We start from the raw sequence: 18,271 nt of genomic DNA, 5'->3' as shown, positions 1-18,271 counted from the left end.
ATAAATTAAATCCCAAATTACCTGTGACTAATTTGAATAACATGAGAGATGAGTCCTCCATCAGACTGTTTATATTTTCACCGAAAACCAATCTCCCACTTCCTACCTGACAAAGCATACAAGAGTCTTGTTTGAAGGTTAAAATGCTTTCACATTAGTTATTTCTAAATTATAGATTCGTTTCATAGTGATAGATTTGCAATATTCTTATTGAAAGAGTTTTTCAAAATCCCATGTTTAAGATTTGCTTTTAATCTAACTGCTAAAAGTTTTATTTGAGATGAAGTAAATGATTAAAGCTTCTCTTAACTTTAAACCAAAACAAGTTTATCATTTCCATCTTTCCTAGTTGTTTTTGGGGGCAATATTTCAAGACAAAATATACCCCACACCTCAGGCCGCTTTAAGTTTTCAACCTTATATAACCTTCAACTTTCAGAAAGTTACAGTCATTGCATTAATTTGTTAAAGAAAAAAAATCAAACCAAAACTCTTCTCATCCACATAAAACAAGTCAGTTCTTGTTTTATGTGGATGAGAAGATGCTTTTTCACAACAGAAACTCTAAAGCTTCAGTGGTAAATATGTGTCAACATGAAATAAAACTCAAGAGATAAGTTGCTGGGTCTGAAACCGATCCTTTTTAACAGAATACCAACAAAACATTTCTCCTTTGAGGGGAGGATGTATTTAGGTTTGAAGGATGAAGAAATTCACTTATTTCTCCTTAAATGTAGGTTCAACTCAAATGATTTTATTGGAAACTTTTAAAACATTGAGGTTGAACAAAGATGGGAACTGGATGAAAGAATCTTTCAGGCATGAATGGTGGGTTACCTTCTCTCTTGCCTAACTGCTCTGCTGGCAGTGTCAGTGACTGCTTTAGTTCTCTGATAGGTCTGATTCTCTCGAGGTCTCTTGGAGCGTGTTCTCTCTCTTCTGGCCGAGAAAGGATCTTCTTTTGCAGCCTCTTGACTGGGTGGTACTTTTAGGATTGGCAAGTGTAGAGGTACAGAAGCTTCTCCTCCTCCTCTTCCCAGGTAAACTGGCATCAGGAGCAGCGGTAAAGCCCTCACCGTTCTCCTCACTTGATGTGGAGGGCAGCGTGCAAGGATCCTGCCTGGAGGACACAGGCTCGAAGCCTCTGCTGTCAAGAGTACCTACTGTTCTCCTCTTGGTTCTCTGTGAAGTGCAGGAGGCAGGAGGCGGTGGAGGTGAAACCCACACGAGCCCTCCTTCGCTTTCCAAACTTTTCTGCAGCCTCAAGCTGCGTCTTACTTTGGTTTCGCTCTTTGTTCTCTGAAGGCTTTGCTCAATGGAATCAGATAAATCTTTACACAGTTCGGAATTTTCTAAACTAATTTCTACCAAGCTGCTCATGCTGTAGGAAGGTTGGAGGTTGTTGGTTCTTTCCAAATGTAAACCCGGCCCATCAGAACCACCCACAGAGTGTCCTCTGTATTTTCTTTCTCTGTCACTTACACCACTGCAACTGGCTGCGGAGTTTCGTCCCAAATCCTCACCTTGACTTTTACTTACTTTTCTCTGGTCAGTTAAGACATCTTCTGAACAATCACATTCTTTTTGTGAATCGGGTATGAGATGCTCAGTCTGTAGTTTGTCTTCTGGAATGACTGAGAAGCCACTCTGTTTTTCACATTTGATGTTCATATCTTCTGAGATTTTAACTATTTGAAAGAGGTTTTCCACATTTTGACCAGCAGCAGAAAGTTCTTGGGACTGCAGGGGAAAATCGGGTTTTGGATTATCCGATACAACGGGTGTTACAGTCACTAAAGTACAAGAAATATGGCTGTTTTCACACTCAGTCCCGGTTTTTCGTTCGTTTTCACTTTCCAAAGTAATTGCTTTTGGGATATTTTCATTTTCATCCATTTCTATAGAGTTTATATTTGCATCTTGCTCAAAAGTAGCATTACTAAAAGATGAGGAACTTTTCATGTCAGAGCTGCAGGATTCAGATGCATTGTCTTTATTAAAGCCTTGAATCACCTGCCAATCTTCTGGGTCCTGAGACAAAAGATTTTCTCTCTTTGGAAGCATCATTTCTTCAAATTTACCATTTGAGTTGAAATCATCTAAGGGTATGTAAATAAGGTTAAATTGAATTAAAAAGCAACAATGGAAATAAACTTTCACAAATCAAAACAGGTGCCAAATTGTATCTGTCTGCATTTCAAGCTTTCAAAAAGTCACAAGACCTACAAATACCACCCTGTGCTTGCCCACCGCACCCCCTCCCAATCTGTCAGCAGTCTGTCTTGCTCAGTTCTTCCTCAACCTACAGGTTAAGAAAATATGTACTTAATGCATGAATTAATAAAGCACACAACCCGAGACCAGGGAAATGAGAACTGTATCTGAAATGGCTTCCTCTATTCTAATGTGCTTCCCATCCTACAAGGTCAGTTAGCGTGAGGCAGACACATTTTCCATTTCCCGAAAAATGAATTACTGAAAACGGGCAACACTGTGCTTTGGGAAGTTTTCTATCTGTGTTCCCCCTTGAAATAGAAAAGAGAAAATCTGGAATTCTGGGGGCATTTGAGGACTTCGTTAAAAGGGTACTTCTGAAGACACTCCGGTTGTATGCCCTGTGTTAAAAAATTAACATGAACTGCACCATACCCTCAAATACAGCCCTGTTGGTTTCCATTCTCTAGAAATCCCCCCCATTCCATGTCCATCTCTGACTATAATTCACCCTCCAAGAAGATGCGTCATCTGGAGCCTGCCGTGTGTTTCTGGCACCTGGTGTTACATCACAGGTGAAAAACACATCAAGGTTTTCAGGTCGCATAATACAGCCTAAGTGAATCCAGGCTTTGTGAACTCTCAAGCTCAGTACCATGAGAAGTCATCTCTCTGGTTATTGCAGATAATAAAGTTTTTAATTGGTCAGTCAAATGTGTATAAAAAAATGTTTCAAACAAAATTGAAACTGAAAGATAAAAACATAAGCTGAGCCCCAAACCTACAAAACAACCTGTCAGTTTGAAAAGGTATTTATACAACCCTGACTTGGGTACTTACAATCATGTCACGGAAAGCTAGAGATAACAGAGGACAGAAGCCCCTTGGTGCCAACCAACCCATATGTCAATTGGGCTCTTTAAATAACTTTAAAACATTGATATTTGTGTATTTTTCATGAGATTAACATACTAGAAAAGAAAGGCAGGGGAGAAGGATGGAGGGAAGAAGAGAGACAGAGGGACGGAGAGATGGCTTCAGACCCTCAGAGCAGATGAAACCTACAGATTAAAAAAGAAGCTTCAGGTATTTTTGAAAAGAAATTCTCTAATAGGATGCATGATGGAAGATATGCACTAACAGTCACTGTTCAAATGCCTTTAGAAAAACCCTATGAGGAACTGGGGATATAATGAAAATAGGTCTTAGTTTCCAGGCTCATGGGAACGAAAACTTGCAGGGGAAGATGGTGGACAGATCATTATAAACCAGGTGGTAAAGGTATAATGTGAACAAAGAGTTTTCCTGGGAATGCAGCCAGCCTGGCTAAGTCCTAAAGGCTAAGCAGCACTGTGCTCAGTTGCTAAGTGTGTCTGACTCTTTGTGGCCCTGTGGACTGTAACCTGCCAGGCTTCTCTGTCCATGGAATTATCCAGGCAAGAATACTGGAGTGAGTTGCCATTTCCTCTTTCAGGGGATCTTCCCGACCCAGGGATTGAACCCATATCTCCTGTGTCTCCATCCCGTTGTCCCCTGCATTAGGAGGCGGATTCTTTACCCCTAGTGCTACCTGGGAAGCAGACACCAAGAGTCCATAATGACATGTACCATATTCACCCCTGACTCTACGATAGATCCTTTATAGTATGTTGCAAATGGAATGTAGGCTATAAATATTTGATGAGTGACAAAGGAAACTATTTTAAAACTGGTTCCATACAAAATTCACGCACCAAATGAACTCATTTTCAATTTTCAGGATGATTTAGTCGATTGAAACTCAAGCATTAACCAACCAGATGTAACTCCAATCCAATTTTTATCAGGGTATCAACAGACTTAATCTTCCTTTTCAACAAAATTTTCCAAGTAATCAAGTTTGATTTATAAGTCTTTCCAGAAGATGTTTAGCAGTGCCAACTCTACTGAAGTTTTTTCAGGGCAAGTTTTTTATTTGTTTGTTTTAATTTTATTTTTAATTCATAGAAGATACACTATTACTGAGCCATCACCTTGTTGACTTTCAGCAATGGAATATACCACCACTCAGAATTCATTTTGCTTTACCAAAATGCTTTAAAAAGCAAAGACAGGGTAAAAGGAAATTCTTTCCCCTAAAATTATATGCAATCTACTGTGTCTGAGTTTCTCTGGGGAGAGGGACTGTCCAGCAGATTCTGAAAAGGGTCTAGGTGATCTGAAAGTTAAAGAACTACTGCTTTAAAAAACAACAACAACAACAACAAAAACACGCTTTTTTGGCCACACCTTGTAGCATGTGGGATCTTAGTTCCCTGACCAGGGATCAAACTCACGCCCCCTGCATTGGAAGCCTGGAGTCTTGGCCACTGAACCGCCAGGGAAGTTGCCCACTGCTTCTTAACATTCTTGTGGGAATAGGAGGGAAAGTTGCTGTTTTAAATTTATGTATTCTTGACACAATGAAGAGAAAAGGGGAAAAAAAAGAGAGTGAAATGGCAACAGAGAGGAAGAAGAGATACAGTGGTGACAGCAGGCTACCTGGGTACGTCCTCCGAACGAGGCTCCCAACCAATGGCGTCTCAGAGACCTCCGGCAGCTCAGGGATAGGGCTCAGGAGCGGCTTCTTAGAGGCAAGGTCTCTTTCTCCATATAGAGACTTCTGGACACCTTTTCTCTTTCCCTTTCCTTTCTTCTTTTTGCAACCTTTTAAAACCTGAGAAAATGTATTAGAATGCCGTCACTGAGAAGGATGGAGCACCACGTACCCTTCTGACCCTCAAATTAAATTTTTATAGAAAAACTTAAGACTAGTTATTCCATTTAAAACTTGAGAAACTTGAGTCAGGGTGAAGGGGCTAGGTAGTTTACAGGTGTCAACTAAAATAAAAGCTGAACTCAATTTATGAATTGTAGAGTCACGGTCTGTATTTCCACAAAGCATGTGCTGAAATAAGTTCTGGATAAGTGAAAAACAGGTGAGGTGCTGTAGAACTGGACAGACTGAAGACAAGAGGAACTGTAACCAGGATGTGGTTAGGATGACTCAGGATTAACCTAGAATGAGTTCTCTATTGGAAACTATGGAAAACCGTTTTCTGTTCCGAGATGTGGATGAAGAAACAACAGGTGTGTACATAAAATTTGAAGATAACGCAAAGCTGCTTCAAACAAGAGACGATCTAATCAAGATTAAAATGATCAGGTCAAAATAAGATGGAATTCAATAAGCATAAGCAGAAGATGAGGGAAAAAAGGTTTGGTAATAACTGATAGAAAACATGTGGGTTTCTATAAAAATTAAAACTGCTTTAATACTATCTGGAATGCAGTGTTCAATTCTGACTGCCTATCAGTAACTGACCACTAATGCTCTATTGTTTAAAAAAGTTTCATATGGATATTCCAGCAATACCACTTCTAGGCATATAGCTCATAAAAATATAAAAACAATAAACAAATAAGTTTCGCATGGAGAAGACTTGAGGGGAACCCAAATACTGTATTGAAATAATACAGTATTATTAGGTTGTTATGAGCAAAAATAATGAAATATATTCAATGTGATAATACTGGAAAGAACCAGATTTTAGGTCAACATAAGGAATACATTGCTAACAGTTAGAGCTTCTGGAAAATGGCATCCATTCAAATATTTATGGAGAAACTGCTTTGTGCAGGTAATAATTTGCTAGGTATGAGATGTAAAAACAAGTCTTTAGGGAACTCTTGGTTTAATGGCAAGTAACTGTAATACATACATACAGACCAGGAAAGACTCTACATAGACTGAGAAGCCGGAGACCTGGCCTACAGGAGGTTTTCAAGACAGGGTCCACAGGAAATGGAATGTCTAAGCCAAATTTTAAACAAGTGAGAATTGTTTCGGTTGATGATGGGAGTGCAAAGAAAGGCTTTTCAAGCAAATGCAGAGGGAACAGATCTAAGCGAGGCAGCACAGAGCAGAGGAGGAGCTGTTCATGGTCCACTGACCCACAAAGAAGCAGCAGAAGAGGCCAACAAAGCCAGCAAGGTCCTTCAATGCAATGAATATACCCCAAAAGCAATGAGGGTTCACCACATGGTGACTTAGAGAGTGGAAACATCTGAGTCTGCGTTTGAGAGAGAGTACTTAGGTAACAGCACAGAAGTGAATGGTGTGGAAGAGTGGAAGACATTTAAGAGTACAGAAATGGCACGGAACTTTATGTTCCTTGAGATTTCTATACATATCCTGTAAAAACAAAACAAGAAAAAAACATTCCAGGAAAAAGTAATTTTAGAACTGTAAAAGATAAACGGTCCTCTTGGTGATTTATAATATACACTGAACACTAAATTCTCTGAGAAGTACTCAGTATAAATAACCTCTATATACATTAGAAAAATGCTGGCTTAAATATTTTTCCACGAAATATTTTTTTTTTTTCAGGGAACATCTGTTGATTTCCAAGGAACAGTTGGGAAAATAATAGTTTGGTCAACGGAAATGGAAACGAAGAGAAAAATCTTTACTTGGGTTCCATAGCTAAGTTGCAAGAGAGAAATATTTGGCTTTGTGCCAGTTGTCTTCAGTTCAAATCCCGACTCTGACACTTCACTCACTGCTTTGTAATCTTAGGCAACTTACCTCACCTCTCTGTACCTTAGTCTTCTCATCTGCAAAATGGGAACCACAAAAGCACATACCACAGAAAGCTGTGGTGAGCATTATATCAATACATGTGAAATGGTTAAAGTATGGCTTGATTCATAGGAAAGGCTATGTGTTAGTTATTCTTTTTCTTCTTACTACTTTGAATACTGATAGGGGAGGAAGTATTTATAACATTAAATTATGCTCTTAGTGTTACCGTGTGACCTCAGCCCTACTGCGTTGGTTAGTATACTATGATCAATGTCATCAGGACAGTTTCTGATTCATGGCTCAAGTAAACCCCCTTTTAATAGGATTCTGGAAATCTTTGTTTATATAAACTGTCTCCAACAGTGCCTGGATCTTAGTGGCTTCTCAAGAAACATAAATGAACTAATGAATGAATGAGAAAGGAAAAGTACAGTTAAACATAAAATTTGCCGAACACGAGGAAAGACTAGTATTGTTTTTTCACAGTCATGGACCAAGAGAAGGACACCACCCAAAAAGAAAAAAGTAAAGATGAACTAACACAATTGTAAAATTACTACACTCCGATAAAAATTAAAAAAAAAGAAAACCTGTGGTCTGTCACGAAAACATACCTAGCAATGCTTATCTTACCCACAAGAAGGTTTTGTCTACAAAGGTTAGAATTTTATCAATACCTGAATTTACTCCAATACAAAAAGCCTTCTTTAGACTAACAAACAAGAGATGTGAGTGCATGTGTACTCAGTTGTGTCCAGCTCTTTGCGACCCCATGGACTGTAGCCTGCCAGGCTCCTCTGTCCGTGGGATTTTCCAGGCAATAACACTGGAGAGGGTTGCCATTTCCTACTCCAGAGGATCTTCCCAACCCAGGGATCAAACCGCATCTCCTATATGTCTTGCATTGGCAAGCAGATTATTAACCACTGAGCCACCTGGGAAGCTAAGCAATTGGAATCCTCAGGAAGCCATGTGATGAGACTGGTTTAGGAGTTGGAGACAAAGGACAACTCAAGATATTATGCTTAATGGGATTCTATTTACTCCCCAATCACCATTATTTCTTCTCACACAGGGAACGAGGTCATGCAACAGAAGTGCTTACTTCTTCTATTATTTGCACAATTAAATTGTTTTAGAGTAACTTTAAAATTATTTTAAAATAATTCAGGTACAGAGCAACACATCAAACTGAACAGGAAAGCTCCTGGTGAAAAGCAAACATTTTTCTGTCCCTGCCATTTACTTATTTATTGGCTCATTTTTAGTTCCTGTAGCTGGCTCCATCTCTCTAAAAAAGGGACTCGGATTGCTGTATTTTTAACATTTAATAACGTAAAGTTTCAAACACTCAAAAAGAAGAGAGAATAGGACCTTGAATCCCATGTTCCCAACAGCTAACTCCTCTAATTACTAACATAGAAATCATGATTCATTTATAACTCCCTTTGCTCAGATTATTTTAAAGCAAATCCCAGACACAACATCATCTCATCTGAAAATCCTACAATATCTCTAAGAGATAAGGGCTTCTTTTTTTCCCCCCACACACAAACAAAAAAAAAGAAACATTCTATTATTTGGCATTGTATTTTATTGCTCATTTTTTTCCTCTTGTACAATGAACTTTTATTTATTTTTCCCAGCTTTGAGATGTAACAGACGTATAACATTATGCAGGTTTAAGGAATACACATAAGTATATATATTATGAAATGATTACCTTTTTCTAAAATGACAAATACTAGTCAGCAATAAATGGAACTATTGATATACACAGATCTGGACAAATCTCCAGAGAATGATGCTGAGTGAAAAAGCCAGTCCCAAAAGGTTACCTAAAATATGAGTCTATGAACATAATGACAAAATGAAAGGAGTAGAGGACAGACTGGTCCTTAACCCTCCAGGACTGGCTGCTGGGGGGTTAAGGTGGGGGAGGCAGTGAGAAGAGGATAGAGCTACAAGCCAGAAGAGATCTCTGCAGCAATGGAAACGTCCTGCATCTTGACTGTATTTTGTTATCTTACCACTGTGATACTGTACAACTGTTTTGCAAAATGTCACCATGGAGGGAGCTGGGCAAAGGGTAGCTGGGATCTTTCTAGTTTTTCTGATAGCAGCATGCATCTTGAAAATGATCTCAAAATAAAAACTTAGGTGCAAAAAAAACCAGATAGCAGTTTTCCCTAATATTTCCTCCGAGTTCCACTTTCTCCAAGTGGCCCTTAATTGTCTTTTTACAACTGTTCAAATCAGGATTGAACAAGGTCTCCACACATGTCATTTGGTTGAGATTTTCTCTGTTCTATGGCTTATACCCCTGCCATTTATGTGGTGAATGTCCTTAAGATATTATCATGTAGTGGCCACCAAGCTCTGGATTTGGGTGACTGTACTCAAGTATGTCTTTATATTCATCTATCTCCTGATACTTCCTATCAACCAGATATTAGATCCAGGCTTAATTAGATACAGCTTTGATCTTTTTAGGAAAAAGCATCTCATGGAAGGTTGTAAATGCCCTCATTGCACCAGTAGGCCCACCTTCTCCCCCTGCATGGCACTACAAATGACCAGTGGTTTCAGGTGCCTATGACCTCCGGCTCCCCCATTAGCGTCTTCCTAACATTCAACAGCTTTTGTGAACAGATCTTTTTGATTAGTGACAACTATCCCTAAGAGCTTTCCCTTATAAACTATTTACCTGAAACATAGCTCAAATTTTATCTTCTAGCTTTCCAAAATGAAAAAACCCGAAAATAAGAATTGATGTCCTAGACAGCTGCTACGGTGACCTTTAAGTTTGGTGGTTCAGGTCATTTCAGTCCAGTCACTCAGTCGTGTCCGACTCTTTGCGATCCCATGAATTGCAGCACGCCGGGCCTCCTTGTCTATCACCAACTCTTGGAGTTCACCCAAACTCATGTCCATCGAGTTGGTGATGCCATCCAGCCATCTCATCCTCTGTCGTCCCCTTCTCCTCCTGCCCCCAAGCCATCCCAGCATCAGAGTCTTTTCCGATGAGTCAACTCTTCGCATGAGGTGGCCAAAGTATTGGAGTTTCAGCTTTAGCATCAGTCCTTCCAAAGAACATCCAGGACTGATCTCTAGAATGGACTGATTGGATCACCTTGCAGTCCAAGGGACTCTCAAGGGTCTTCTCCAACACCACAGTTCAAAAGCATCAATTCTTTGGCACTCACCTTTCTTCACAGTCCAACTCTCACATCCACACATGACCACTGAAAAACCATAGCCTTGACTAGATGGACCTTTGTTGGCAAAGTAATGTCTCTGCTTTTGAATATGCTATCTAGGTTGGTCATAACTTTCCTTCCAAGGAATAAGTGTCTTTTAATTTCATGTCTGCAATCACCATCTGCAGTGATTTTGGAGCCCCCAAAAATAAAGTCTGATACTGTTTCCACTGTTTCCCCATCTATTGCCCAGGAAGTGATGGGACAAGAGGCCATGATCTTCGTTTTCTGAATGTTGAGTTTTAAGCCAACTTTTTCACTCTTCTCTTTCACTTTCATCAAGAGGCTTTTTAGTTCCTCTTCACTTTCTGCCATAAGGGTGGTGTCATCTGCATATCTGAGGTTATTGATATTTCTCCTGGCAATCTTGATTCCAGCCTGTGCTTCTTCCAGTCCAGCGTTTCTCATGATGTACTCTGCATAGAAGTTAAATAAGCAGGGTGACAATATACAGCCTTGATGTACTCCTTTTCCTATTTGGAACCAGTCTGTTGTTCCATGTCCAGTTCTAACTGTTGCTTCCTGACCTGCATACAGGTTTCTCAAGAGGCAGGTCAGGTGGTCTGGTATTCCCATCTCTTTTAGAATTTTCCACAGTTTATTGTGATCCACACAGTCAAAGGCTTTGGCATAGTCAATAAAGCAGAAATAGATGTTTTTTTGGAACCCTCTTCCTTTTTCCATGATCCAGCGGATGTTGGCAACTTGATCTCTGGTTCCTCTGCCTTTTCTAAAACCAGTCTGAACATCTGGCAGTTCATGGTTCACATATTGCTGAAGCCTGGCTTGGAGGATTTTGAGCATTACTTTACTAGCGTGTGAGATGAGTGCAATTGTGCAGTAGTTTGAGCATTCTTTGGCATTGCCTTTCTTTGGGATTGGAATGAAAACGGACCTTTTCCAGTCCTGTGGCCACTGCTGAGTTTTCCAAATTTGCTGGCATATTGAGTGCAGCACTTTCACAGCATCATCTTCCAGGATTTGAAATAGCTCAACTGGAATTCCATCACCTCCACTAGCTTTGTCGTAGTGATGTTTTCTAAGACCCACTTGACTTCACATTCCAGGATGTCTGGCTCTAGGTGAGCTATCACACCATCGTGATTATCTTGGTAGTGAAGATCTTTTTTGTACAGTTCTTCTGTGTATTCTTGCCACCTCTTCTTAATATCTTCTGCTTCTGTTAGGTCCCTACCATTTCTGTCCTTTATTGAGCCCATCTTTGCATGAAATGTTCCCTTGGTGTCTCTAATTTTCTTGAAGAGATCTCTAGTCCTTCCCATTCTGTTGTTTTCCTCTATTTGTTTGCACTGATCGCTGAAGAAGGCTTTCTTATCTCTCCTTTGTGGTTAGGTTTTCATTATGAGGAAATTAAGTGTTTTTTCCTATTTGATGTTTCTGTTTCAAACCACTGCAATCAATATGTCTGATGGCTACACTGTCCTACCTTTGGTCAGCAGAGGACCCTTCAAAATGATTGTGTGTCCTTTAATGTGGCCCCAGAAGTTTCTTAGGCATCCTTGCATGCACACTGCTCCAGATCTGCGCTCATTTTCTGCATTTGCTGCTGTAAATCTGAAAGTGGTCATTTCACTAAGGTAATATCAATCCCTTTCAGTTGAGATGGTAGACATGGCAATGTAGGTACAAAGGAGGCTCAGTGCTTCTACAATTTATGAACAGAAAGAGCTAGAGAATTGTTTTAAATGGTAAAAGCATGTGTTCATGATATTTTAAATTCAAATTTAGTCTAACAAGGTTTTGAATTTGATTTTAAAGTTTATCTTATTTCCAGTGAAGAGTCTGGATTCCTACTGTTCAGTTACTCAGTCGTGACTGACTCTTTGTGTCCCCATGAATTGCAGCACGCCAGGCCTCCTTGTCCTTCACCATCTCCTTGAGTCTGCTCAGACTCATGTCCATTGAGTCAGTGATGCCATCCAATCATCTCATTCTCTGTCGTCCCCTTCTCCTCCTGCCTTCAATCTTTCCCAGCATCAGGGTCTCTTCCAATGACTCAGCTCTTGGCATCAGGTGGTCAAAGTATTGGAGCTTCAGCATCAGTCCTTCCAATGAATAATCAGGACTGATTTCCTTTAGGATTGTCTGGTTTCATCTCCTTGTAGTCCAAGGGACTCCAATATCACAGTTCAAAAGCATCAATTCTTTGGCGCTCAGCCTTCTTTATGGTCCAACTCTCATATCCATACACGACTACTGGAAAAACCATAGCTTTGACTAGACGGACCTTTATTGGCAAAGTAATGTCTCTGCTTTTTAATATGCTGTCTAGGTTTGTCATAGCTTTTCTTCCAAGGAGCAAGCGTCTTAATTTCATGGCTGCAGTAACCATCTGCAGTGGTTTTGGAGCCCAAGAAAATAAAGTCTGTCACTGTTTCCATTGTTTCCTCATCTATTTGCTCTGGGTTCTTAATGACAGTTAAAAAAAAAGACACGCATACACAAATCCTTTCTTATTTGCTTCATTGTAGAGTAAATTCTTCTATCAGTGAGTGTTATTGTTTAAGTTTTTCTGCAGTTATTTTTGTTCCTGGGGCAGCAGAGGATGAGATAGTTAGATAGCATCACCTGACTCAACGGACACGAATGTGAACAAAGTCTGGGAGATAGTGAAGAACAGGGAAGCCTGGCAAGGTGCAGTCCATGAGCTTGCAAAGAGTCAGACATACTTGGCAACTGAACAACAAAATCAATGTACATCCTATTTGGAATTTTCACATTTCTGATCCTGAAAAAAATTTATGAGGTTAAGCCACTGACTTGATCTACAGTTACATCAATTTGTTTCATTTTGTTTAACAACTTTAAAAAATTGAACTATAATTGTTTCATAATCATGCAGAACATTTACAGTTCAAAGTTAAAAGGAAAAAACATATTCAGGGAAATCTAGCCTTTTCCTTTCTGTTCCCTCCTCTGTCTCTTCTCCCTACAGGTAACCAGGTTTTATTAGTTTTTGATCTATTCTATGTTTTCTCGTTATTATTGTTAGTCATATATACACACACACAATTTTTTTTAATGCTCCCTACTTTCTTAGATAAAAGGCAATATATTGGTTTGTCATATTAGCTGCCATCACAAAATACTGCAGACTGGGTGGCTTGTTGTTGTTTAGTCACTAAGTTGTGTCCTACTCTTTGCGACCCCATGGAATGTAGCTTGCTAGGCTCTCATAACTCCTGCACTGGCAGGTGGATTCTTTACCAGTGAGCCACCCAGGAACATAAAAAATACACTTTTTCTTACACCCTACTGTTGGTTGAAATCACACTTATTAAAGTTCCCTTTCTATTGTTTTAAAAAAAAAATTTATTTTTGCTGTGCTGGGTCTTTGTTGCTGCACGTGGGCTTTCTCTAGTTGCAGTGAGTGGAGGCTACTCTCTGGTTGCAATGAGTGGGCTTCTAACTGCAGTGGCTTCTCTTGTTACGGAGCATGGGTCTTGAGTCCTTGAGCTTCAGTAGTTGTGGTACATGGGCTTAGTTGCCCCCAGACATGTGGAATCTTACTGGATGAGGGATGGAACCTGTGTCCCCTGCTTGACAGGTGAAGTCTTAACCACTGGACCACTAGGGAATTCCATAAAGTTTGCTTTCTATTTGCTCCAAAACTCCTTCCTACATACAGACTTTTCTTTGGGATGGTACAGAATGAGCTTTTTTTCTTATACGGCACAACTTTCATTTGCTCAATCACAGGCCTTTTTCTTCTTCCCTTCAGAGACACCCCCCCCCCACCCCCACTCCCAGAGCACTCTTTTCTTGTTCAAATTTGGGTTGATTGCTCTTCCAGGCTGACTGAACAGCTATGATCAGAGATTTCTGTTCTCTGTCATTATTATTATGTATCCTGAATTCTCAAGCTTACGTCCTCATTTTGCTAAAGTATCTCCTCCAGTAACATTAAAAAACTAAACTTCCAGAGTCTAAACGGATGAGTTTCGTTATGGAAATGTTGGTTTTTGAAGTGTTGGCAGGGTAGTTTAAGGAAAGATGCCTAGTAGGTAGCTGAACCTATACTTATAGACAGGAAACATATGAGTGTTGTCAACTGTGTTACACATGAAACCACCCAGGAAATAAGCTGTTTCAAAGGTCAGAGAGTAAAATAGAACTCTGGGTAACATAAACATTTAGGAATGGGTGGAAGGACACAAACCTTTAATAGAGACCATACAGGAGAGATCTCAGTTTTGTCAAATGCTGCGGGGCCAGACAGTAGGAACAAGATCTCAAAGACACACTGGATTTTAGTCACTAGGTTACAACTTAGTAACCTAAATGCTGGAAAAATAATGGAAGAATTATTAACATAATAACATCTGACACAGTGACTCTGCAGTGGCCCGTGAGGCTCTCCAGCAGCAATGTCGAATGGGAGAGGGGACAATGGTGGCATTCAGAGGGGACAGATGGCATTCTGCTTCCAGGAAGGAAGCAGAATGAAAGGGATGAAGACCCAAGATTACTGACAAGTGTGTTGAAAACAGCTTACACGGCTTAGGATGAATGAGGAAACATAGGAAATGAAATCATAGGACTTCTGAAAGCCTAAGAGTAAATATAACACTAGAGGAGGTATGAGTAAGATGGCTTGAGAACGCTGGGTGGAGAGGAGGCTGGGGGTGGAGAGGGGGACATACAAAGGTCTTAGGTACCAACAAGCTGTGGATGTGACAGGGGAGGGGCCAGTCACTGAAGTGGGGAGCCCCTGGTTAAAGTGCTAGATCCGCCTTCCACAAAGAAACAGTGATGTCATGAGCCGACATAGCCTCCAGGAGTGGAGGAAGACAGCTAATTTCTGAATTCTTGCTTCAATACGGAAGGTCATCCATCAACCCACTGGCAGCAGCCAAGTCAAACAAGTGACAGATGGCACACTCATCCCTGAGAAATTCTCTCAGAGGATTCCCGTAAGACAGTATAGTGAGACTAGACCAGATTCAAAGGTAAGAATCAATTCCACATTCGAGTTGGTGATTTCCAGCACTGGGTGTACACAACGCAACCCAATGAAGACAATGCAAAAATGGCTTTTGGGTAACGCACAATTGAGTATATAATCTCTTACGGCCCCTTCTATTCTATGATAACTTGATTTTTAATACTCTTGGTCCCATGTTAACTAGAAAATGTGTGTTTTCCTAACCACACCACAAACAAATGTACTATGTCTACTCTTCGTTACATCTTTAAACACACACTCACCCGATTCTTTCGTGGAAGGACTTTGTCTGCATGCTTGCTTTCTTGAGACTTCCTCCTATTAGTTTTCTTTTCTTTACAAGGCTGAGCTTCTGCATTGAGTAAGTTGCAAACACTCTCTTGTGAAAAACTGATCAACTTCTAGAAAGAAAATTGAAAGCAGGGCTACCGTAAAACACAGGCAGTTACGTTTTCATTTCACGTCTTTTCCCTCCCCTGTGGATTCTACCACTTTACATCCCATTTCAGCAGAAGTTAATATAGCAATATTAATAGTATTAACATGCAGAAGTTGATACAACATGGTAAATCAACTAGATAGAATTCAATAAAATTTAAAAAAATAAAAAGAATAATTGTCTCAGGTACCTACTGAACACCTATAATTTAGTATCAGTACCTAACTACTGATGGGTTATGAGGGAGAAAAATAATGAACTGTTAGATTATCTAAGTTTGACTTCTGCGTTTATCATCCAAAAATATGAGCAAAAAATATTATCAGTATGCTATATGTTTATGCACTATGATGCTGTAGACAAAAATCCAAATTCAACTAATTTAATAAAATCACAGAAGACATGCACTCAATGGGAGTTATGATCACATTGAAAACAGTGGAATGTAGTTTAGGAAAAGTTACGTCATTTTCCGATTGTTAACTACATGCTACTCTTCTCTGCTTTGCACTTTGATGCAATAATAAAACCATGGAGATCCCAAAGAAACTTTCTAAACAGATGACCTTCCACATGAATACACACTCTGAAATCATCTTGTTTTAATGTATTTTTCTTCTCACAGAATTAAGATCACATCAGGAAAACAGCATCACCCTGGGTTACATGGTAGGTAGGATAAGGTATTAGCTCTTGAAACATCGATTAAACCAAGATTTAACCAATAAGTCATTTGATCATGAAAACAGAAAAAAAAAAAAGCTACTGCAACATTTAGAAACAAACACAAGCACTTACGCTTCTTCTGTCAGAGGTCCGCGTTGCTCTACCGACTCTGAAGGGGGCTATATTCTCGTGGTTACTTGAAGAGGCAGAGGTATCAGTGCCTAATGAGCAAGATATAGCAAGATTAGGGAAGCTCACAAAAACTTTTAGATCCGCTGCCTTGGAAACACTGGATACTCTTGAATACTAATTTTGCTTTTAATAGTTACTAAGTTCGGAGAAGGCAATGGCACCCCACTCCAGTACTCTTGCCTGGGAAATCCCATGGATGGAGGAGCCTGGTAGGCTACAGTCTATGGGATAGCTAAGAGTCAGACAAGATTGAGCGATTTCACTTTCACTTTTCACTTTGATGCACTGGAGAAGGAAATGGCAACCCACTCCAGTGTTCTTGCCTGGAGAATCCCAGGGACAGAGGAGCCTGGTGGGCTTCTGTCTATGGGGTTGCACAGAGTCAGACACGACTGACGTGACTTAGCAGCAGCAGTCACTAAGTTGTATCTGCCTCTATGCGACCCCATGGACTGTAGCCCGCCAGGCTCCTCTGTCCATGGGATCTTCCCAGGCAAAAATGCAGGAGTGGGTAGCCATTTCCTTCTCCCTGGATCTTCCCAACCCAGGGATTGAACCTGCATCTCCTGCATTGCAGGCAGATTCTTTACTGCTAAACCACTGGGGAAGCCCATATCTGAACATAAATGTTAATTACCATGAGAAATAAATTTTGAGATTCAAAAAAAATTTTAAAACATTAAAGTACTTTCACAAAGTTCAAAAAATTGAAATGTGATCACTTTTGATGGTATAAAGAGAAGGCAGTGAAGCACGTCGAAGAGTATAAGCTCTGGAAGACGATAGACTATGATTCCAACTTAGTTCTATTAGTAACTTAACATTCCACATTTTGGATTCTGTGCTAATGAGATCAGTTTGTGTCCGAGAGGCAAGAAGATATGTTGGTGACCCATTAAAGGATGTCCACTAGGGGAGAGACATGAATAATGGTTCCCACCCTACCTGCTCTGCCCATATTTGCCAGCCAAGTCCTGGTTTGTCAGAAAAGCACAGAGAGATCTTTGTTGCCTTGTCATGATCATAAAAAAAGCCAGAAACCTTGGAATATATGTGTGTACAAAATGTCATGTTGATGAACGGTTTTGTATATTTACAAATGATGCTTACAATCCTTATCTTTTCAATTGTGCAACCTGATAAGGAGTTCACTGTGAATCCTTAAGAGTGGAGAGAGCAGCTCCTCTGCTCGCAGTGACTTAAAAAAATGAGGCTACCCACTGAAGGAAGTAATGTGTGGGTGATTATAAAGTATGCGACTCAGAATGGAATGACATGGATATGAGATTTCTTATATGCTTTTGTATACTATTTGGGTTTTTTAAAAAATCAACTATGATCATAATAAAAATAAAAATTTAAAATTAAGGAGATCTTCATATATACATACATTTAATAATATTTATGATTATTTAAAAGTTACTACCTGAAAGAGTCTCAGCAATTGAAGACATATTAAGAGAACTCAAAACGGCAAACGAAACCTGAAGAGGCTCTATGTTTTCCTAAACAAAAAAAGGGTAGAAATTAGATATCTTTAAATTCAGTGGACATATAAAAAATGTGCCCCAAAGAAAATAAGATATATCTTTGTAGAACAAATTGTAATAAGTATAAAGATAGGAAATCAATAAGGGATTAACTAAATTACAAAAAGCAAAATAAGATAATATAAATATAATGTTTTATAATATTTACAATCATCCTAAAGGAAACCACATTTACTAACTATAATCCACCAAAATAATAATAAAACTTTTAAGTGAAGGGTAGGCATTGATGATCCACCAATAAGTTACCTTTTGAATCATTTGAAGTCCCATATCCTAACCCCGATAAAGTAAGAAAATCTATTAACAAATACAATCTAACATTACAGTATTTTTCAGGCAAGCTTCAAGGCAAATATAAATGCAGATGTGAAATCT

General features: G+C 39.5%; 1 protein-coding gene across 2 annotated transcripts in view; it reads right to left on the bottom strand.

The window, feature by feature from the left end:
• Positions 1 to 732: 732 nt before the first annotated feature.
• The window catches only part of CDCA2 (cell division cycle associated 2), a 43,456-nt gene continuing 25,917 nt past the window's right edge, over positions 733 to 18,271 (bottom strand). For both annotated transcript variants that reach the window (XM_019966378.2, XM_070794945.1), the window contains 5 exons: positions 17,770 to 17,848; positions 16,284 to 16,372; positions 15,310 to 15,447; positions 4,735 to 4,909; positions 733 to 2,099 (listed from right to left, as the gene is read on the bottom strand). In XM_019966378.2, the coding sequence (XP_019821937.2) occupies positions 883 to 2,099; positions 4,735 to 4,909; positions 15,310 to 15,447; positions 16,284 to 16,372; positions 17,770 to 17,848 (1,698 nt within the window). In that variant the 3' untranslated portion in view covers positions 733 to 882. The remainder of the gene's footprint in view (positions 2,100 to 4,734; positions 4,910 to 15,309; positions 15,448 to 16,283; positions 16,373 to 17,769; positions 17,849 to 18,271) is intronic.

This window comes from Bos indicus, chromosome 8, assembly GCF_029378745.1.
Source record: "Bos indicus isolate NIAB-ARS_2022 breed Sahiwal x Tharparkar chromosome 8, NIAB-ARS_B.indTharparkar_mat_pri_1.0, whole genome shotgun sequence".
Classification (NCBI taxonomy): domain Eukaryota; kingdom Metazoa; phylum Chordata; class Mammalia; order Artiodactyla; family Bovidae; genus Bos; species Bos indicus.
This window is presented reverse-complemented; position numbering and strand designations above follow the sequence as displayed.